Consider the following 23,065-nt stretch of genomic DNA (forward strand, 5'->3'; position numbering starts at 1 on the left):
ACTGAAGGAGAAGGACTTGTATAGGTCAGTGTTTGACCTGCTTTTCATGTTCATCCTCCATCAGAACTTAGTAGATGTTCAGTTTGCTGTATAAGTGCATTATAGTCACATCACTGCACATAATGTTGGCTGGGACATATGCTACGTTCTCATGGACTCCCCTATGTACCAAACACTACCCTTTTTCATAGCCTATGACCTTCTCTTTAGGGAACATCATGAGAAATCCCCAGCATGTCTCCCTTAGTTTCAAAGGTAGATATGCTCTCTCGGTTCGAGGAATCGCTTTGTACGGCATACTCGGACACCCCCAACTTGCATCCACAAACTGGAAGGAGTTGGATTTAGCACAGAGAGCGCGTTAAAAGCGCATGAAAAACATGTCTTCCTGAGCCTCAGGTGGCTGTCACAGGAGTAATTAGTAAAGGTTTGTTACGCATCTATTTGGTAATGTTAAGGAAGAAGGAGGCAGTTACTTGACAGGTGGTAAAATGTAGTCAAACTTATTCCGTTCTGTGGCGTATGATTGTGATGGGCCCTTGTCTGGCAGCGGTAAGTTAATGTGAGTGCAGTGATTGGTTGGATTGGGCCCATGGCTGGCGATATGAAAGGGTTCTTTGTTGTGCGTGAATGGCGTGTGAATGGACCATAAAGAGGTTGGTGCCTGGAAGCGGCTTTATGGCCCACCTTCAGAAGGCTTGGTTTCTATATTCAGATACTTTGATAAGTAATCATGCTTTGAAACCATAATTTCTGGAGGTGCTAAAACCAACCAGTGTGAGTGGTGGGTTAACTTTAACAAACTAGTACCAGGGGAGTCCAAGGGTGCAGGACTTGCGTGGCTCACCAGTTTTCCTTCACCCAGAATCCCCATGAAATCACAAAATGTGCTTAAAAAAAAAAAACACATTTTCCTTGCATTCCAATGAGCAGAAGTCCAGGGATCTGCAGGGATCCTCAAAATTCCTACCACCCAGTGTTTCCCCACTTGTCCTGATAAAAACACAACCCCGCTTATGTGCCTGCGCCTAGTGCCTGCTTCAGGAATGAATCACTCCAGGGTTAACAGTAGCCCTCATGAAAGGGCTACCATTGACCCTTGTGTGATCCATTCCTGTCTCGGGCACTAGGCCTACCCAAACAAGTGAGGTATCATTTTTATCGGGAGACTTGGGGGAACGCTGGGTAGAAGGAAATTTGTGACTCCTCTCAGATTCCAGAACTTTGTGTCACCGAAATGTGAGGAAAACTTGTTTTTTTTTTTAGCCACTTTGAGGTTTGCAAAGGATTCTGGTTAACAGAACCTGGTCAGAGCCCCACAAGTCACCCCATCTCGGATTCCACTAGGTCTCTAGTTTTCAAAAATGCACAGGTTTGGTAGGTTTCCCTAGGTGCCGGCTGAGCTAGAGGCCAAAATCTACAGGTAGGCACTTTGCAAAAAACAGCTGTGTTTTCTGTCAAAAAAAAGGGATGTGTCCACGTTGTCTTTTGGGGCATTTCCTGTCGCGGGCGCTAGGCCTACCCACACAAGTGAGGTATCATTTTTATCGGGAGACTTGGGGGAACGCTGGGTGGAAGGAAATTTGTGGCTCCTCTCAGATTCCAGAACTGTCACCGAAATGTGAGGAAAACATTTTTTAGCCACTTTGAGGTTTGCAAAGGATTCTGGTTAACAGAACCTGGTCAGAGCCCCACAAGTCACCCCATCTCGGATTCCCCTAGGTCTCTAGTTTTAAAAAATGCACAGGTTTGGTAGGTTTCCCTAGGTGCTGGCTGAGCTAGAGGCCAAAATCTACAGGCAGGCACTTTGCAAAAAATGGGATGTGTCCACGTTGTGTTTTGGGGCATTTCCTGTCGCGGGCGCTAAGCCTACCCACACAAGTGAGGTATCATTTTTATCGGGAGACTTGGGGGGAACATAGAATAGCAAAACAAGTGTTATTTCCCCTTATCTTTCTCTGCATTTTTTCCTTCCAAATATAAGAAAGTGTGTAAAAAAGACGTCTATGAGAAATGCCCTGCAATTCACATGCTAGTATGGGCACCCCAGAATTCAGAGATGTGCAAATAACCACTGCTCCTCCAAACCTTATCTTGAGCCCATTTTGGAAATGCAAAGGTTTTCTTGATACCTATTTTTCACTCTTCATATTTCAGCAAATGAATTGCAGTATACCCAGTATAGAATGAAAACCAACTGCATGGTGCAGCTCATTTATTGGCTCTGGGTACCCAAGGTTCTTGATGAACCTACAAGCCCTATATATCCCCGCAACCAGAAGAGTCCAACAGACATAACGGTATATTGCTTTCAAAAATCTGACATCGCAGGAAAAAGTTAGAGTAAAACAAAGAAAAATGGCTGTTTTCAGCTCAATTTCAATATTTTTTTATTTCAGCTGTTATTTTCTGTAGGAAAACCTTGTAGGATCTACAAAAATGACCCCTTGCTGAATTCAGAATTTTGTCTACTTTTCAGAAATGTAGAGCTTTCCGGGATCCAGCATTGGTTTCACACCCATTCCTGTCACTAACTGGAAGGAGGCTGAAAGCACCAAAAATAGTAAAAATGGGATTTGTCCCAGTAAAATGCCAAATTTGTGTTGAAAAATGTGGTTTTCTGATTCAAGTGTGCCCGTTCCTGAAAGGTGGGAAGATGGTGATTTTAGCACCAGAAACCCTTTGTTGATGCCATTTTCAGGGAAAAAACCACAAGCCTTCTTCGGCAGCCCTTTTTCCCAATTCTTTTGGAAAAAACGAAATTTACACTGTATTTTGAATAATTTCTTGGTCTCCTCCAGGGGAAACCACAAACTCTGGGTACCATTAGAATCCCTAAGATATTGGAAAAAAAGGACGCAAATTTGGCGTGGATAGCTTATGTGGACAAAAAGTTATGAAGGCATAAGGGCGAACTATCCCAAATAGCCAAAAAAGGGCTCAGCACTGGGGGGGGGAAACGGCCCAGCAGCTAAGGGGTTAAAGTGATGGGCGTGGCTAAAACCCACAGAATAGATTGTAACAATAGATGTGCACTGCTATGCTCAACCTGAAAAAGGGAAAGGTCAATACCTGAACGGGGCAGAACCAACACCCACTCTTTCGCTCTATTTCTTTATCATGCTTTTTGTGGGTTTTTTTTGCACTGCTGACATGCGTTCTAGAAACAGACCACTAAAGCTATTCTCTATACAGACCTACAAAAAAGTGCATTCGGAACACTACTATTATGGAAGAATGGTTCTAAGTTTACTAACAAGACATAGTGAGTTATGCAATCTATGTATTTCAATACAAACTCAAAAGACTTGGAATATCTATCTGAACATAATTAGCAGCTAGAAACATGAGTCTTGAAAACAGAAAAGGTACGACTGCACCAAGTTCTTCTTTACATGTAGAAAACCCCTTAGTATAAAACATGGAGGCCGCTTAAAAAAAATAATAAAAAAATATTTAATGAGCATCTAGACAAAAAACTGTAACCACCAATAAAGGTTTCATTTATTGCTGTACTGCAAGATGCGTGCATTTCTAAATGATTGGACTAGTAAACCAGCTTGGATGTATACTGTACCCAGATTTAAGAATGCTAGAAGCCAAAGGCAAAAAAAATTAAAACACTTCAGCACCAACAGACATGATTTAGAAACAAAATAAAACAAAATAAAAGCAATTTCAGCAGTTTAGAAACCGTGACATTGCCAGAAAGCCCCACTTCACGGATAGGGAAAAGACTACGGATCATAATGATGATGTGCATGTGCAAAACCTTGTCAAGGGGAGGCAATACTTCCCAAGAGGAAATAGTGGAGCGCTTCCCTGCAATCGCACAGATTACAGTCCTTATGAACAAAGATATTCCATACAAAGTGGGCAAAACACTAAAATGTTTGATTGACTGAAAGGTGCAATTACCAGAGACCTGTACCGTGTCCTTTGTTTCACTGCACTGTTGTTGCAGCACACCGAATAGAAGTGTATTCAATATTTGTTAAGTCAACATAGCACAACCCATAACATCACCATTTATTTTTTTCTCCTAAAGATGAGTCTTGATGCTTAGGACCTTTTAAATGAGACAGTGGAGCTGGAACAATTTTGAAAAAGGGGTGCTGCCATCCATGCTACATCAGTGAAGTCATATGGATTGTTTAAAATCCAACCATCACACAAAGAACAAGTGTAGCAAATCAACCATACCCATTCAGCAGGGGAGTGCTAAGGGTGTGGCATACAGTCAGTGTCACTTTTTCGAGCACATTGCTGCAAATATAGTACTACAGCATGTTGTAGGAGTGCCTGCCTTGTACAGGTAGCACATTCTATATTGAAAATTTCAATGGACACTATATTTGCACAGACAGCTTTACTTATAAAACTATACAAGGTACAAATGATGTATGGAAATGTTCTTTCTGTGAATATTTATCATTTTTGCATCACCAAGCGTCTTGATTTGTTTTGCTTCTATTAAAATATTTATTTCTATCACTCTGCAGTCAAAGAAACAAAACTGAGCAATACCCTTTATGTGAGAAAATAGGCAGCAATTTACCAGAAGAGACAGACTGCCTACCTCAGGCAGCCCTATGTTTTCCTAATTGCTTTATATTGTGTCATACAATAATGAAGTACTGGGAAATTGACTGGGGTGGATCTGCGTTAGGTAAATCTTTCAATGGCTATGCATGGTACCTACCTCCCCTGGGCCACTACTTCGCTAGACAAGCAGCCACAGAATTGTAGTTTCTCTACTTGAGGAAATCACACACTTCCTTATGGCCTGCTCAACATCTTTATCTGCCGTCAGAATGTGGTAGGTCTTCTGTTTGCAGACTGATAACTGTTTTATTGTTCCCACACAGCACATAATGGTGGACAGAACATATGTCACGGAGGTACCCTGTGTGGCAAAATGTTAAAGGCTTAACTAGGTTTTGAAGTGCTTTTTAGGGAACTTATGAATAGTAGACAAAGACCACCCTGATTGCCCAGGAGAACCAGATTAAGTGTAATTAGTCAAACAAAAGTCCTATGGAACTTAACATTTCTACTTGCTTTGAAATTATGCAGGCTCAATTATTAACTTGTATCATAACCAATGTTTTGGAAAAGGGGTACATGACAATATATTGTATGATTGTTTTCACATCTTATACTGAAAATGTGAAAACAATCATCATAAAAGATAGTTTGTCCAGTATCCTTTTACAATAATAATGGGTATAATACAAGTTAGGAACTTAGTTTTCACACTTTCAAAGCAAACTTAGAAGTGTTGTTGAAAGATTCCCACAGCACGTGTTTGGCTTATTACTTTAGGGGACTTGGGCAGTATTCCCAAGCATGCTTGCCTTAGTTTCAACTGTAAATATGCTCACTCAGTTCGAGGGATGAAGCCTCAGAAGGCATCCTTGGGCACCCCCAACCTGCATCCACAAATTGTAAGGAGTTGGATTTAGCATGGTAAGTGAAGTGATGGTGCGTGAAAGACATGTTTTGAGCTTCAAGTAGCTAGTGACAGATGGCATTAGTATAGATTCACTTGGCAGTTATACAGGATTAGTCCAGACTCTGATGAGGACAGAGACATGAATGGGTAAGAAAAGCTTATGGTAGGTGTGTTTTCCCAGGGGTATTGCATAGGTACAAAGCACAGAGTAAAGGTAGTACAGATACACATGCCATGACTTCATCTTCACATAACGATTCAAACCCACTGGCGCCAAACTCACCCAGATACTGAATGTCTATGGTACGTATGGGTAATGTCTGACTTGCTTGCCATGTTCATGCTCCTTCAGAACTTATTAGATGTTCCGTTTGCTGTATGATAAGTGATTTCAGTGACAACACCACACAACAGTGGATGGGACATATGCTACGTTCTGACAGAGTACCTCAGATGTCAAATCTACAGTTCTTTGTAGTTTAGGACGTTCTCCTTAGTTAACTTCATCAGTAATCCCCATCATGTTTGCATTCATTTCAAAGGTAGATATGCTTGCTCAGTTCGAGGAATGAAGGCCTTAGGAGGCATACTCACACACCCCCAACTTGCATCCACAATCTGGAAGGATTTAGATTTAGCACAGAGAGTGGACTAAAGGCACATGTAACATGTCTTCCTGAGCCTCATGTGGCTGTCACTGGGGAGTCATTGGTAAAGGTTCACGAGGCATGCATTGGGTAAGGTTCAGAAAGAAGAAGGTGGTTACTTACAGTGGTAAAAGGCATGGGGTGGTTTGGAGTGGATTGGATTCCGTCCTGTGGAGTATGAATGTGATGGGCCACTGCGTGGCGGTGGTATGTTCATGTGAGTGCACTGAACAGTTGGATTGGGTCCATGGCCAGCGAAAAACAATCGTGTTTGGTGCGTGAATGGACCATAAAACGGTTGATGGCCTGACATGGCTTTACCGCTCACCTTCCGAAGTCTTGGCATCAATATTCAGATGCTTTGATAAGTATTTCTGCTATATGAAGCCATATTTATGGAGGTGCTAAAATCAACCAGTCTAAGTGGTGGATTAACTTTAAAAAATGAGTACCAGATTTATATCTGTGGCGGTAAGATGTCTCTTACTAAGAACACCTATTTTTTTAGGCCCTAGCTCTGCTGGCACCTAAGCACTCCTGCACATTTTTGAAAACTAGACAACAGGGGGAATCCAGGGGTGTATGAAAATGCTGTACAAGTCTCAAACTAGGACTGAAACTACATATTTAAACTTCCATTTCTGTAATGGAAAGTTCCGGAATCCGTAGGAATCCGCAAAATTCCTACCACTCTGCATTTCTCCACTTGTGCTGATAAAAATGCTGCCGCACTTGTGTGGCTGGGCCTAGTGCCCACTACAGAAATGACTCAAAGGTCCACATGAGCCCTCGCCAGGAGACTCCCATTGACCTTGGTTTGATCTGTTTTTGTCACGGGCACTAGGTCTACCTACAAAAGTGAGGTACCACTTTTATCGGGAGACTTGGTGGAATGCCAGCTGGAAGCAAGTTTCTGGGTTCCCACATATTCCAGAACTTTCCATCATATAAATGTGAGGAAAATGTGTTTTCTAGTTCAAATTTGACTTTGCAAGAGATTACGGGTAACAAAATGAGACAAGACCCAAGAAAGTTGGCCCACTCCGGACACCCCTAGGTGGCTAGTTTTAAAAAATGTACGGGTTGGCTAGGTTTTACTAGGTCCTGGCCACTGGAAAACCAGCATTGGCAACACAAACAGGTCTCGCTAATACAAGAGAATTGGCTTTGACAATGTATTTGCCATGTTGTTCACCAGTGACATTGCTGTTCAGCATGGTTAAAAGCTAGAGTCGTAGAGTGGATTTGTTGGTATAGAGTGGAGTCGATTAGGCCGATTAGAGTGTCAGAGTTGAGTAGAGGGGAGTAGAGTTCACTGGTTCAGTGGCACAGAGTGACAAACTGCAGTGAAGTAGACTGTAGAGGCATATAGTGGAGTAGGTTGGAGTGGATTGAGGTAGTGGAGTGGCATAGAGTGGGTAGACTGTATTGGGGTAGAGTGGGGTGGACTGAATGGGGCTGATTCAAGTGGGTGGACTGGACGGGGTGGATTGGATTCAAGCGGGGCAGACTGAAATGGGGATAGGTGGATTAGATTGGGGTGGTTTGGAGTGGACAGGATTGTAGTGGGAGGACTGGAGTGACAGGACAGGGGTAGTGGACTGGATTAGAATGGAGTGGGGTGGATTTGATTGGACGAGGGAATAGGAGTGGTGCGGATTGTACTGGAGAGGGATGGACTGGAAGGGGTGGATTGGATTGAGTGGGGTGGGGGATTTCAGTGGGGCAGGCAGGTTGGATTGAGGTGGACTGGAGTAGAGACAGACTGGATTGGAGTGGGGTGCATTGGAATGGAGTGGATGGTCTAGAGAGGATGGGGTGGACAGAAATGAGGTGGGTGGATTGGAGTTGGGTGCGGTGGACTGGAGGGAGTTGGGTTGGAGTGGGTTGGGCTGGATTGGTGTGAAATGGATGGAGTGGTGTGGACTGAATTGGAGTGGGGTGGAATGGAGTGGGTGGATTGGACTGGCATGAGGTGGGGTGGATTGAAGAGAAATGGACTGCAGTAGGGTGGACAGGGCTGGAGTGAAGTGGATTGGACAGTTGGGTGGATTGGAGTCAACTGGATTTGGGTGGAATGGAGTAGTGTAGTGTGCACAGGATTGGAATGAGGTGGCCGGAATTGGGGTGGTGTGGATTGAATGGAGGTGAATTGGATTGGGGGGGGATTGGAAAGGGGTGGACTGGACTGATATGGGGTGCACTTAATTGGAGTGGCGTGGAATTGACTGGGGTTGATTAGGGTGGGTTTCGGTGGACTGGATTTGTGTGGGGTGGATATGAGCTGCATGGATTAAGGTGGTTTAGAATGGGGTGAATTAGAGTGGGATGCATTGAAGTGGGGTGGATTAAGATGGACTGGTGTGGGATGGATTAAGGTGGACTGGATGGATTTAAGAGGCGGTGCGTGGATTGGACTGGAGTGGGGTGGATTGTGGTATAGTTGATGGGATTGGAGAGGGGTGGATTGGAGTGAGGTGGAATGGATTTGAGTGGGTGGACTGGGTTGAATTGGAGGGGAAGATGGGAGTGGGCAGGTCGCAGTGAGTGTTTTTTTCTTTTAAGAAATGAGTGGGATAGACTGTCGTGAGGTGAACTATCTTGGATTATAGTGGAGCAGATTGTTCTAAATTGGAGTGGGATAGATTGGAGTGGGACAGAGCACTCTGGATTGTAGTGGAGCAGATGGAGGGGTACAGATGGTTTTAGATTGAAGTGGGGCAGAATTTCTTTTAGAATTGGAGCAGATTACTTTGGATAGGAGAAGGACAGATTGTTTTGGATTGGAGTGAGGAAAATTGTTTTGGACTGGAGTGGGGCAAATTGTTTTAAATATGAGTGGGGCAGATTGTTTTGGATTGGAGCAGATTGTTTTGGACTGGAGTGGGGCAAACTGGAGACTGGCAGATTGTTTTGGACTGGAGTAGGGCAGACTGGAGTAAGGCTGATTGTTTGGATTGAGGATGGGCAGATTGTTTTGGATGGGAGTGAGCAGATTGTTTTATACTGGAGAGGGGCAGATTGGATTGGGGCTGTTATACCTGGCACTCTTAGGGTGGTCTTACCCCAGACTTTTTGCCTTTACCGCCTGTTTTGTTGCTGTAACCTTTTGTTGCATTTAGGACTATGAGCACTTTACCACTGCTAACCAGTGCTAAAGTGCATGAGCGTCTAACCTGAGCATGGTAACATAGGTACATCCATAATTGGCATAGCTAAATTACATACAAGTCCCTTGTAAATTGGTATGCCATATACCCAGGGCCTGTAAATTAAATTCTACTAGTGGGCCTGCAAAAAAGAACAGTTGATGGACAGAATGTAGACCAAATAAAACATTCACCCCCAGTCACAGATCTGGGACTAATTCATTTTTTTTTTTGCTCACCATGCCATTCCAGTTTGGACCCAGCCGTATGCAAATCAGTCTTGACTCTGTTGCCCATGGGAACTGTCCAGCCTGAACTGCCAGGCCAGGTCCTCTCCCATGGGGGAACATGGTCAAGACTGATTTGCATATGGCTGTGTCCAAACTGGGGTGGCATGGTGAGCAAAAGAATGGATGGATGGATTAAACCCAGATCTGTGTCTGGGTGTGAATGTTTGATTGGTTCCGCATTCCGTCCATCATTTGTGTTTGTTTACTAGTGGGCCTGCAGCACTGCTTGTGTCTCCCACTTAAGTAGCCCTGTAAACATGTCTCAGGCCTGCCACTGCATAGCCTGTGTGTGTAGTCTCACTGCTACCTCGGCCTGGCATCGAAAACCTCCTGTCAAAACCTTAAACTCACTTTTCTTGGATATAACTCACCTCTAAGGTAGGCCCTAGGTAGCCCATTTATGCAGGGTGCCTATGTAAGTAAAAGGCAGAACATGTACTTTGTAGTTTTAGAAGTCCTGGTAATAATAAAAACTCCCAAAGTCGTTTTTCATTACTGTGAGTCCTGCTCCTGTCACAGGCCGGTATCAGGGATTCCTTAAAATACTTTTAAGCTGTAATTTGAGATCAGAGAGGAGTAGCTACATCAGGTTTAGTAGCATTGGAATGGTAATGATAACTCCTCTTTACTGCTAAAGCCAGACTTATTACTATTTTAGAAATGCCACTTGTAAAAAGTATTTTAAACAAAAAGGGGCGGACCCTGTCACCCATGGCCCTGGGTAAGCAAGTATAAGATAAGAAGTGGTCCCTGTGGGCGATATGTAAGCCTCGACTTCCGCGGCAGTAGTAGAACAAACCCTCCCTGAAGGTAAGGTTTTGTACATTAACTTCATTTACATAAGTTTTCTTCTTTATATGCAAAACAAATTTCTTTGTAGTTAATTTGTCATATATGAACTCAACATCACATGATATCAAAAGTTCAAAAATAAAAGCAACATTAAAAGTATATATAGGTGCTCCTATCAGGTGATGGCCTAGTAAAAGTAAACTTAGGTGTAACAGTGTTATATACAAATATATACATCCACATGCGACACCCGTATCTTGAGTGCCGCAAATCCTCAGCTAAGAAATTACAAACAGTCCACGTTTCGACCTTAGAAGTAAGTAAATTACCAATGGGTCATCATCAGGTCGAAGAGTATGTATAGGAGACATCTAAGAAGAAACTCTTTGAAGACAAAGAAAACAATCTAAGGTCCTGTATCACCAAAAAAGCTCCAAAGCCCTCACAGATGCTCTGCAGGTTATTCAAGCCAGAATAAATCTAATTTCCGTATCACGGTCTGCCAGTGTATCGTAAAAGAAGGAAAACCAACTAGGAAGGATTCAGTGATGAAACCTAAAGTTGCAGATGGAAAGTTTCTCTGAAGTAGGCAGTAATTAATCACGTCTCTTGGCAAAGCCAGATCGACTTAGTGGTCTTCACCTCACTGTCATCTATATTCAGAGAAACTTTCCATTTGCAACTTTCATCACTGAATCCTTCTTAGATCACGTAGCGACTTCAGCTCGACCGACTGCTGCATGTGTGTGTGTGTGTTGCACAAATACCTAACACACACTGCCTTCTAAGTTAAGCCTGCCTGCTCTGAGCCAAGCTACCAGAGGGCGAGCACAGGTTAATTTAGGTTGTGTATATTAGCGTACCCTGACGAGGATTGCGGTCCCTACTTGGACAGGGTGCATACCGCTGCCAATTAGAGACCCAATTTCTAACCGGGGCAGATTGTTTTGGTTTGGAGCAGACTTGAGTGGGGGAGATTGTTTTGGATTGAAGCAGGGCAGATTGGAGTGGGGCAAATTGTTTTGGATTGGAGTGGGGTGAGTTGGGAGGATTTGAGTGGATTGGGGCGAGAAGTTTTAATTGGAGTGGAGTTGATTGGGGTGGGGTGGATTGGACTGGAGTGGATTAGGTTTAGTGGGGTGGACTGATGTGGAGTGAGGTAGACTGGCACTGATTGAAGTGGCATGGATAGGGGTGTACTGCACGATTATGTTTTAAAACAGTTTCGGAAATTACACCTAACAAAGAAACAATGTGGCTTTGCAATATTTAGAACAAGATAATCATCATCTTTTAAGAACAGAGGCCACGAGCAAAAATAAAAACAAAACATGAATGCAAAGTGAGAAAAGAAGACTTGTCAAAATAAAAAAGTTAACTATGAAAATAAAATACTTTGCAATTTTGTTGTCCTGCTGGCCATGTTTTTGCCAGTCACAGATCTTCTGTTTGCAGGGCACTAGAAGTTAAAAAGAACAAAATGGTACCTCAGTCATGTCATGAGCAGTGGACGGGCAATGTTGAAGTTTAATCAATCAGTGCGTGGTCCCTGCTCCACAGAGAGGGAGAGAAATGATGCTAGGCCTGCAGCGACTGATTACAAGACTGTAAAGAATAGTGCCAGGCAAGCCAACAAATGGTAAGCAACGGGCGGGCTCCAAGTCCTTTTGTGTTAACATTAGTGTCTTGCAAGCGAGACGCATGTGCAAGCACATGCTCTCACAGGCGCAACCGAAAGAGGGTCAGTTTTACAGAAAAATGTAACGTGTTCATGTTGCTTTTCGGGCAGTTTCCTGTCCTGGACAGTAGGTCTACCCACATAAGTGAGGTACCATTTTTATCAGGAGATTGGGGGAGTGCTGGGTGGAAGGACGTTTGTGTATCCCTGCAGAATCCAGAACTTTCCATCACAGAATTGTGGGGAAAATTTGTTCTCTTAGTCCACATTTGAGATTTGCAAGGGATTCCGGGTAAAGCAAATGTTGCGAGACCCACGCAAGTTAGCCCACCCTGGATACCTGTAGGTGTCTAGTTTTAAAAAAATCTGCAGGTTGGCTAGGTTTCCCTAGGTGCTGGCTGAGCTAGGGTCTAAAATCTAGAGCTACCCACATTGGAAAAAGAGGGTCATTTTTCGGTGAATGTATTGCATCCATGTTGCATTTTGGGCCATTTCCTGTTGCAGCCACTAGGCCTACCCACACAAGGTCCTATTTTTTATTGAAAAACATGTGGGAGCATGGAATTAGATGTTGCTACATTTGTGCCTTTCAAATGTAAACCAGTTTATAAGAAAATAAAGAAAAATACCCTCTAAATCATACACTAGTATGGGTACCCACAAATTCAGAGGCGTACAAATAACCACTGCTCCTGCACTTCATATCTTGTACCCATTTACAAAATACATCGGTTTCCTAGATTCCGATTTTTAACTCTGCTTATTTCGCTATATGAATTAGTCTATACTTGGCACTCAATGATAAAACATTTTACAGTGCAGCTCAGTTGTTGGCTCTGAGTAGCTTGGGGTCTTGGACAGCCAACAAACCCTATATATCCCTGCAACCAGACTGGTCTAGCGGACCTAATGGTATATGTATATTGCTTTTGTAAATCGGACCTTGGAACAAAAATGTTGTTTTTCCTACTCATTTTCAATATTTCAACAGTTATTGACCATGGGAAAACAATGAGGAATCTACACATATTGATCCCTTGCTGAATTCAGAATGTTGTCTTATTTATAGCCTCTCAGTCAGCAATTGGTTTTATACTGGTTTCCACCACAAACTAGAAGTAAATTGAGAGCACAAAAAGTAGGGAAAATAGGCTACCTCTTAGAAGAAGGAGAGGGCTGTGGGTGGGGTGGCCCGAAAGGTCCGGCAGCTTAGAGGTTAAGCCAGCTACATGAACTACAACTCACCACTCTACCATGCACAGTGTTCTAACAAATGATGTAGGTTGAGATGTCATAAGTGTCTGTTAGACCTGCCAGGCGTAAGGTGGTCTTCCCCCAAACTGTTTGCCTTACTCGTCCATTTTTGCTGATCACATTTTTAGTGTCCTTAAAACTCTGTGCATTTTACCACTTTTAACCAGTGCTAAAGCACCTATGCCCTCTCCTTTAAATGTGGTGAAATTGGCCTGCACCCAATTGGCACATTTAACTTACTTTTACAGTCTATAGTGAAGTTGTACTATATGTACTAACGGTACATATAGTACAACTTTACTATATAATTAAAAGCTACTAGTAGCCTGCAGCACTCATTGTGCCAATAATTTAGGTAGCCTTTGAAACATGTTCCAGACCTGTTACTGTAGCCTGTTTTCTGGGTCGAAATGGCAGTTTAAAACTGCACAAAGTATTCCTTTTGCCAGACTGAAACCTTCCTTTTTAAATACATATACGTCACCCCAAGGGTAGGCCCATAGGACAGGGTTATTAAAAAGTTGGACATGTACCTTTTTTTAGTTTTACATGTCCTGAATTCATTTTTCACTACTTCGAGGCCTGCCTCTTCCACAGGATAACATTGGGTTAACTCATTAGATTTAATAAGTGATAACTTTAAATTGGGAGCAGGTAGGAATAAGAGTTTGATGTCTAAAGAATTGTAATTAGGCCCTATTTAATGGTTTAGATTTTAAGCCACAATTGTGAAAATGCCTTTTAAAAAGCTGGAACATTCTAGTCCCAACCCTTTGGTGACTGGAGCCTGTATCCTAGGTCACAGGGCTAGAACTAGCTGGCAGTTGGTCTTTATGTATTGCTCCCAGACAGGGAGGCAAAGGTGAATGGTGGCTGGCAGAAGTGCCATCTCTGACAAGATGAGGGGGGAAGAGCGGTCATCTACCACATTTCCACATCACAAAGGTTCTGCCCAGCACCCTCGCAAAACTTTGACACTAGTCTTTTGTGACCCCAGACAAGCTCTGGCTAGGGAAGGGAGGCAGGAAATCCCAAACACCTCTGAGGGGGAGAAACCTCTAGAACCTACTCCTGTTTCAAAGTGGGCACCAGCTATAAATAACAAACCCAACTCTTCAGTGCACCTCTGGACCCATGGAAGACTCCGAAGGACCGCAGTGCTTCTCTGCAAGAAGGACTGCCACTCTGCTGTCCTGATGCTTAGGGAGAAGGACTGGTCCTGCACCTTGATCCCAGGACCTCCACAGTGACTCCAAGGGCTAGTTGGCTGGGCTTGTGATCAGAGACTCAGGAACAGAAAAGGCTCCAATCACCTTGAACTCAGCACTTGGACTCTAACTGCTGTGAATCTTGCTCCCAAGTGCTGCTACCCCAGTCATGGACCCTTGGATGTTGGCCTGAAGGTACTCTGCCAGCCTAGCTCTGGTCCAGTGAGCAGAACCAACACAGTGTGAGGCATCTCATCGCAACTGCTGCAGTGCGATGCATCCCTGACACAGGACCTTGCACCTCAGAATGTAGTCTCCTCAGAACCTCAACTGCTCAATGCATCCTCTATGCAGTCCTTTGCATTGCAAGCCCCTAAGCTATGGCATCCTCAAAGATGAAGCAGGACTCTGCCTCCCAACTTCTTGGAACCGCTGCTGCACGACGCATCCACTATGAGGGATCTCGAAAGCTCTTCAAACCAGGACTTAAGGTACTTGATTCAACAAGCCTAACGTGGTCCCTATACCCTCACTCAATAACGGCCAGCCTGAACTTGTGATTTTTTTTCCCCAGTGCGGTGTGACCAGACAACCACAGTAGGCACCTTGTGCTTCTAAGCACTTTTGCTTAATTCTTTAAAGTTGCATATCCCCAGTCCTACCAATTGGATTTTTGTTGTTTTGGTCTCAAATAATTTATTACATTTTACTCCATTTTTACAAATTGGTGTTTTTTTTTTTTGTATTGTGTTCACTTGTTTAACGTTTGAAGTGCTGCATTCTTTACACACTGTCTCCAAGTAATGCCTGAGTGCTCCTATACCAAGCTACCAGAGCGCTCATCACAGGTTAATTTTGGGTTTGCATGTGACGTCACCCAAACAGAAATTGTGGTAACGAGTAACCCAATTTCCAACTGAGTGGTTATAAATGCTATAATTTCACAAATTAGAACTGATGTTATGTTAAATCCTATAATAAGTGCATCGCAGATGCAAGTTACAGTTAATGTATTCTGGCTTGTGAGCTGACAACAGCCTATACAGAGGTGAGCAGGTTTTACTAATGTGCAGGAGGTGCTTAAATGAGAAATTTAAGGAATAACTATATCATTTCTAATGTTTGTGTAGTTTAAGTTTAGTTTGTACAGAAAAAATGATACATGTGTGATCGAGACTCTGAAGAGTTGAAAAGTGTTGCCTTTTCTACCCTTAATAAATATATAACAAAACCTGAGATTTCTTCAATATATATAAATTTATAGATATGTATACATACATACATACACACACACACACGGCATGCTCAGGTCTAGAGCAGCAGCAGAACCATGCTTTCAGTCATCAGTAACCGTAAATCTGCCACTGCACCCCTACAAATGCGGAGTAAAGAAATGTGCACCATACTTGGCTGATCCCCTCTTCCATCTTCTAATTAGCCAACCTTCCCATTGTCAATAACAGAGGACTGCTGCACCCCGTCATGTGCTTTCTATGCAAAGTATAGTCGCAGAGGTGCTCATATGTCTTTGGGAAGTATTATAGGTTGTTGTTGTTGCTGGGCAGCAAACTTCCGGCCTAGTCACTAAAAGGCAGCTGTACCACTGAGCCATTTATCAACCATCCAAAGCAGGCCCCTGTCACAACTCATGGGCACCTGCCTTTGCCCCCACAGGAAAGCTATCGCGATCAGCCAGCATACTCCTACAGGAGTGCAACACGCCCAAACAGGCCAGCCTTTGGAGGCACTGAAATGATGTGGTCTATAACCAGTGACATAGAAAGAAAGGCATTCTCCCAAAGCTACCTAATCCCTGAACAGTACTAAAACAGGTGCATAAAGTCCACACTTTTAGTAGAACATCTTATTGCATATACAGAATGGGTCTCATCCATCTAACACAGGAGGGGTATAATTAACCCTGTGACAAAATCATAAGCAGAAAAGTCTGTGTCCACTGCTCAAAGATATAGATGCTGTGTGTGCCTTCAGCAAAACTCCTGCCATTCATCTGCTAATACAGCATCTAAATCTGCTCTCATATCCTCTGAAGCTACGTGCAATTCCTTCCGTGTCACCAAAGTATAGTACAAAACAGAGAAGCCCAATGTCTGGGGGAGAATCATTAGGGTAAGTGGAGTGTATTCTACAGGTTCGAGGAAATGCATGCCTAACCCTCGTAGCGTGTGCATCAAAATATAATAGAGAAATCTATAATGATGTTACCTCTCTGTGTCCACTACAAGCATCAAGTGTTAGAAGGATCGTTATATAGGTCACATAGTGTCATCAGTACTGACATCTCTAAGGCCACCCTTCTCTTGGTAAAGGCAGTAGTGGGTTGTCCAACTGCGAGAAGTGCGGGGTCTTGAACCATGAAAGCACAGCAAGGGCTGACCATGTTCCTAGAGTGAAATGGACCACAAGGATAAGGTGTTGCTCATTGGCTGAGTGGGGGGGGGGGCGGGGGGAACAAAACAGAAGTATACATCATGCGGTCTTCCAAATCCAAATACTTGGTCACTACTGTGTGGTATGCCTGGGGAGGGCGGGGGGGGGGGGGGGTGGAGAATACCAACAGGCCGCAAAAGAGGCTTGTGTTGCTTAAATAATGTTCCAGGTTAAGGTAGCACTAGTATCTTCCATTTAATGAGGGCCTGCCCGTTCACTCCTGTAAGTTGTAATAAAGGCATATGGAGTGGTTTGAAAAATGTTTTTGGAAGGGATAGCAAGTTATCAAAGAAGTGCAAAAGCTTTGTGAGTACCAGCATCGTTAGGAAGGCTATTCAGCCCGATACCTACGACAGCAGGTCAATCCACATTGCAAATCAGGCTTGTAAGGTATGTGTCTAAGGTCCTATAATAAACTTGCATAATCAATTATTAATCCTATGTGCCTGAATTTTTAATTATTGGACAGAATCCAAGTACCATTTCAACCATTCTTAGAAGATTAGATTTCACTGCCTCATGGAACGTAGCAAAAGGCCTATCAAGAGGATATCCACAGAGAAGACTAAGTACTCTCCCTCCTGAAACCCGTTGAGGAATAATTTCAATATCACATGATAACCTACTGGAAGTTGTTGTAAAATCGTAACCACTGTGCTTTAAAATTCAGCGGTCTCAAACCTCCCAGAAACAGATTTGCTTTGCAGCCACTCTAGCTGTGGCAAACCTGGGCATCCTACACTAATGGCAGCAGGTGGCAGTCCCCACCATTGGAGGACGGCATGTGGAACTTCATATCAGTGCAGCTCACGAGTGGATGACGTACAAGCTCAATGACAACCTCAACATCTATGAGGCAGTCTGGAGTCCCTTTCTTGTGGTTGTTGGCCCGCATTCACCATTAGGAAATTCGAGGACCACCTTCCACACAGCCCACACATGCTTTGGTGGTTTCCCGTTATGCTCCTCTGGCAACTGGCTGTTGTCACTCCTGTTCTTTGATTCCCCTTCTGCCACTTTGTGCCAGGTGCCCCCTCCAGAGCACTCCCACCCTGGGCATCAGCATGGATTTCCCAAACTGTTTCTTCTATCCCCCTGGGCATGTGTACCCCCTTCCCTATGGCTGAGGGCCCATTGTCCCCTTATCCCTTCCTGGCCCTGGCCACAGGCCGTCATGCGCCCCTGACTGCCAACATAATAGGGGGAGGGCTGGCCTCTGCACCCAGTCCCGGGCAACAGCCTGTTTGTCATCCCCTGTGGGCTCCGCAATTGCCACTGGGTTCTGCCGGTCTACAGCGACTTCCTTTCACCCCCCCCCCCCTTTTTATTTTTTTTATTTACTCTCTGGTTTGTTCCTGGAAACTCTACTGGTTGTTATGCATAAATAACCGGCTGTTGCATTTTTTTCTCTGTTTTGGAAAAACTGAATAATTCCCAATAAAGAGTTGTTGCAAAAGAAAAAAAAAAAAATCCACCAAAAAAAGTTAGAATAGTTCCATCCATGTCGAAGATTTAGTGAGGTGGTAAAATTAAAATGGTGGTCAGTGGGCAGAAGGAGTGCAACATATAAGGGAAAACCTGGATTTTCCATGCAACGTTTTTTCAAAAAGCAGTCAAGTCCCTCCACTTAATGAAGCCTAGCCTTTGCATAATGGTGTAAGAAATATAATATCACATAAACATAAGGAAATGGACCAAACAGGATTTCCAAGTTCCCCCTGGGAAGTATTATTCAAATACAGACTTTGAGATAGTATCTCCTTAAACTCTGATAGTAAACTCCTGGCTTGCTAGTATGTCTTCTTCCTTGGCTTGAGAGTACTTGTTACCATCTGATTTTCTAGATACAGCTTGAATGCTCTTTAAAAGGGGCTTGTTAGGCCTTGAATTTTGGTTTGGGTACAGTTACATATGCAGCATATGCCTCTGAAGCACTGACTAAAGCCTTCCAGATCTTTTTGAAGGCAGGCTCATGTCAGGGACCTGCCCACGTTGAAAAATTCCAGCTTTCCAGTATTATTACAATGCCCAAAATACCTAAGTACTCACTATGCTGGCTCTGAAAGAATTCCATTCGGGGGACGGGTAGTATATTTTGTAGTCTAATGACAAACAAATATTTCGGATTAGTGGTTTTTCAGGTGGCATCCGAATGGAACCATTTGGAGCGCAAATTGCCTCCTCCAAAATCGTGGTTGAGAAAAACACCTCTACCCTCTGCCTACAGCTAGAGACCAATTCATTACAGGTAGGGCAAAAGCTATGTTAAAAAAAGGTTTGAAGAAAATCTATGAAAAAATAGAAAATTGGGAATCTATTAAATCTGGTTTTCAGTGACAAAGCCTTCAGAAGAACTAAGACTAGTTTTAGACTTTGTTTTGGTTGTGGTATCCACACCACCTGTGCATGCCCAAGAACCGTGGTAGTTTTCGTGGTCATGGGGCTCAGAAGACGCCACATGAAGCACGCAGCTGGAAGCTGTAGGTTTCACTCACTTAAGGTCACCTTCCCTCTTGCTCCTATTTGTTACTCCTTACTCCTCTACCCCTAAAATAGCAATCACCTTTTAAAGGTGCTCCACAGCTATTCCACTTCAGATTTTCATTCTATTATCTTTTCTAATACAGAGGTTTTGCTTATTATTATTAAGCAGGAGTAAGTCTCCTCTGCAAGTGGTGGTGAGAATACGGATCAAGGAATGGTTTGCCTTGTACGTTTATGAATGGCAACAGACACGTCTGTGAGCATTCACAAACTCCTATATAAACCTTTTCCACCATGGAAACGTTTGTAGATTTATACCAGTCAAGGACTGAACTAAATTCCTTACAGAAATAGGACAGGGGAGGGATACATTCTAAAAACTTTGTTGGATTGTACATGAAGGGATTTCACCACGAGGATAAAGGCTTTAACTAAAAAAAAAAAATTTAAAAAAGTGAGCATGTGCATGAAAGTGTTGCCTATCCCCAAAACTAAATGTGTACCGTGCATGCTTTCCGTACCAAGCAAGGGCTAACAAATGAGTCTAGGTAATTTCAAATGAGTTAGCCTGGAAACTAACCACTAGTATATCTTTCCAGACAAATTATTATTAAGTAGTTTTAAATAAAAAAATTAAAAAAATTAAAAAAAAAAAATCTTATAAGGCTGCACAAGCAAGATATTAAATCTCCAAAAGTGTATGTTTTGTGAATCGGGCCGAAAGGCATTAGCAGGTTCTGTAAAGTAGGTTTTATATGAGCAAAGTATTTGTTTTAATGAAAAAGCTTACCACTTCTGAAGACAGACAACTGGGACATCATAGGTACTTGATTAATACCATCTGGTCCATTAAAGTTACGCTTTTTTGTATTTTCAGGTTGAAATAGGGATTTCCACTGCCCCTTGAAATACAAAGCATTGACGATGATGAGCCTGGTTAGTGCGCTGTCAATAAGCTCCGGTGCAATCAGACTTTCAATCATCCCTACAAAGGAAAGAAATGTATAAACATTTACAAAAAGTGAATTAACATAATGCACAGATGAAACTACTAATGGCTTCATTAGGAGGTCTCTTGCAGTTCTCCTGCCACCACCAATGGCAGCGACTGGCTCCATCGTAGATGTGAGATTCTTGTGGATCTGTGGTATTTCCCTTAGAGAATCTCCAGGTCAAATATCACGGCCACATAAGAAATTACAGGGTGGACTGTACCCAGAATTAACGATGCCCCTTGTAATTCTTAATTTCTCAGCAGATTTCACGGGTACAACTCCGAACCTCCATTAATTCCACATTCCGGGAGATAAGTGAATAACAGTATAGTTATTTCCGAGGCGCAAAATCAACAACCCGCATCAGAGACACTTGCAATGAGGCCCAAAAACTAATTTGAAGGCCAGACATTTGTCATCTAAACTGCTTGACAAACTTCTTACAAGGTTCTAGCTTCCTAAACATTTTCCTAAATTTCTACTTCCAGCGAAAGTGGTATATTTGTGTTCTTTCTACAAATGACACCTTTTATACAGACTCTCCTTCCCCATCCCTTCGTCCAAAGCTTTATTCTTCAATCCAGGTTTAACTCTTTTCTTAGTCTCAGAGATTTCCTTACTTATTTTATTAGAATTTCAATAAAAAGTTACCATAACGGAGTTGACAATAGAAAATGAATAAAATATACTGTGTGTAATACATTCACAATTCAAGGCACTAGGTTGTCCAGTAGCATTGAGGAGGCCCTAACACTTGCAGTCTAAAAGATCTAATTTAGTTGCCTCCTCAGGGCTAGTACTGATAAACTCACAATAGTGAGTCAACGAAATTTACAGTAAGGGTACAATCCTGGTTAGGCTTGTGAGAGCCTAAATAAGTACTAATAAATATTCCAATGAATAATAAATAAGAATTAACATGCAGTAGGCAAATAAATTTAAAGTCGAGAATTTTGGTCAATGTGCCCACCGTAGGTGGTAGCCATAACAAAGACAACTTATAAATGAAAATACATGTTCAGAGAAGATGCACATGTAGAATTAAAATGTATTTTTGGTTTATATTAATAGGAAGTAATGAAATTGTTTGTGCATAAATTGAACCGGACTAAACTACTATGAAATAAACGGCCTACTCGAGAAGGCCTCATGTCAAGTTTTATACATTAGAAAATGTTTAAACATGGTTTTCTCCATCTCAGCAGAATTCAAACGTGTCCATTGTTCACATGGTGCTAACCTAACGTATAATTTGCAATGATTTATTTTTTTTGTTTTCCTGGGAGAATGTGTAGGGATGCTGTGTTCGAACCATTGCTACAAATGTATCTTTCGACCATGATAAGATGCTGTTCCCAGGACAGGACAATGGGCCCACTGAATTGAGTTATGGTTTGCAACAAAAATTACACGGAACTGGTGATAAAAGTGAAGGAAGACGATCCAATCCTAAACGTGTGAAAGACTGTTGAACTTTATCACATAAGGAGAGTTTGAACCTATTGGTTCAGACATGAACACCCCATGAGGCTGACCAATGAAAAATGCCCAAGTTACTTTTAGGATTTCAATATATCAAGACTGACACTTGGAATTTGAGACTACCACTAGAGACCAGACTAGAGACGAGAGACTAATGAGAAATGCTCAGAACCTTTATGCCCGGATGCTGTTGCCCTTAGCCCATGTCCCTGCTAAACTGGTGAAGTTAGCTTACATCCAACTGTGGCTGAACCAATTCTCCTCCTCATTGCCCCCTACCGGATGAAGACCTGGAAGTGTCCAACTGACGAAGAGAACTCGGTTTGCTGATTCATTTAGTGGAGGTATAACAAAATGCATGTGCCTTTGCAGTAGATTTGTGTCCTTTTCTTTTAGGTATCAACTGCTAATTTTCTTAGAACCATGGCCAGATGTTCTTCCAAATTAAATTTTGTCTGTTTGTCTTTTTGCATGAAACCCAAACATGCTTTTCAAATGAGACTATTAGTTAGAATGTTGTTGGAAAGGTCAAATTTAAGCCTTTGTAACCGAAAATTGCTTTTTTTTTTTTTTTTTTAAATATACAAACCCCAAAATGAATTCTGATAATATTACCGAAATACAATTTGTGTTTTAGCCAAAAATACAGAACCAGCATTTGAGGGCGCATGTAAATGGCATTCCTTCCCAATACAGACTCCTTAACTTATGTATCCAGGTTTTTAACTGGATTCCGGCTGCTAATCATTCATATTTTACCATCAAAAGCATTTTAATATGAATCATTTGCAAATGGGGAGTGGGCCCCTAAAGAGATCCCTTCCCCTTTGTGAAAGTAGCCAAAAACATTTTTTAGGGGTTAGGTAGTGGTCCCTATTAAAATAGAGGTTGGCTTACAAAATAACTAGGCATCCTCTAGACGTCAGTGTGTAACGGGCACCCACTTCCACCCAATCCACTTTAGTAGATTCTTAATACAAAATTGCAAATTATTATTTGATGAAATTTAGGATTTCATATTAGGAATTTGTATACATCAGGCACGTAGTTTATTATTCATACTTGCCCATTTAACCTTCTGGACAAAATGTTAAAACTATTTTCCTCAAGCACTTGTTTTTCTTTCTACAGTTTTAAGAGTTGTATTTGAACGTAAAGAATAAAATCTTTCTAAATTCTC

At 42.5% G+C, this 23,065-nt stretch overlaps 1 protein-coding gene across 1 annotated transcript in view; it reads right to left on the reverse strand.

Moving 5' to 3' along the window:
* The window catches only part of SERPINE2 (serpin family E member 2), a 220,255-nt gene that overhangs the window by 77,193 nt on the left and 119,997 nt on the right, over positions 1-23,065 (reverse strand). The window contains exon 4 of the mRNA XM_069213484.1: positions 20,199-20,393. Within this exon, the coding sequence (XP_069069585.1) occupies positions 20,199-20,393 (195 nt within the window). The remainder of the gene's footprint in view (positions 1-20,198; positions 20,394-23,065) is intronic.

Source organism: Pleurodeles waltl, chromosome 11, assembly GCF_031143425.1.
Source record: "Pleurodeles waltl isolate 20211129_DDA chromosome 11, aPleWal1.hap1.20221129, whole genome shotgun sequence".
NCBI classification, from domain to species: domain Eukaryota; kingdom Metazoa; phylum Chordata; class Amphibia; order Caudata; family Salamandridae; genus Pleurodeles; species Pleurodeles waltl.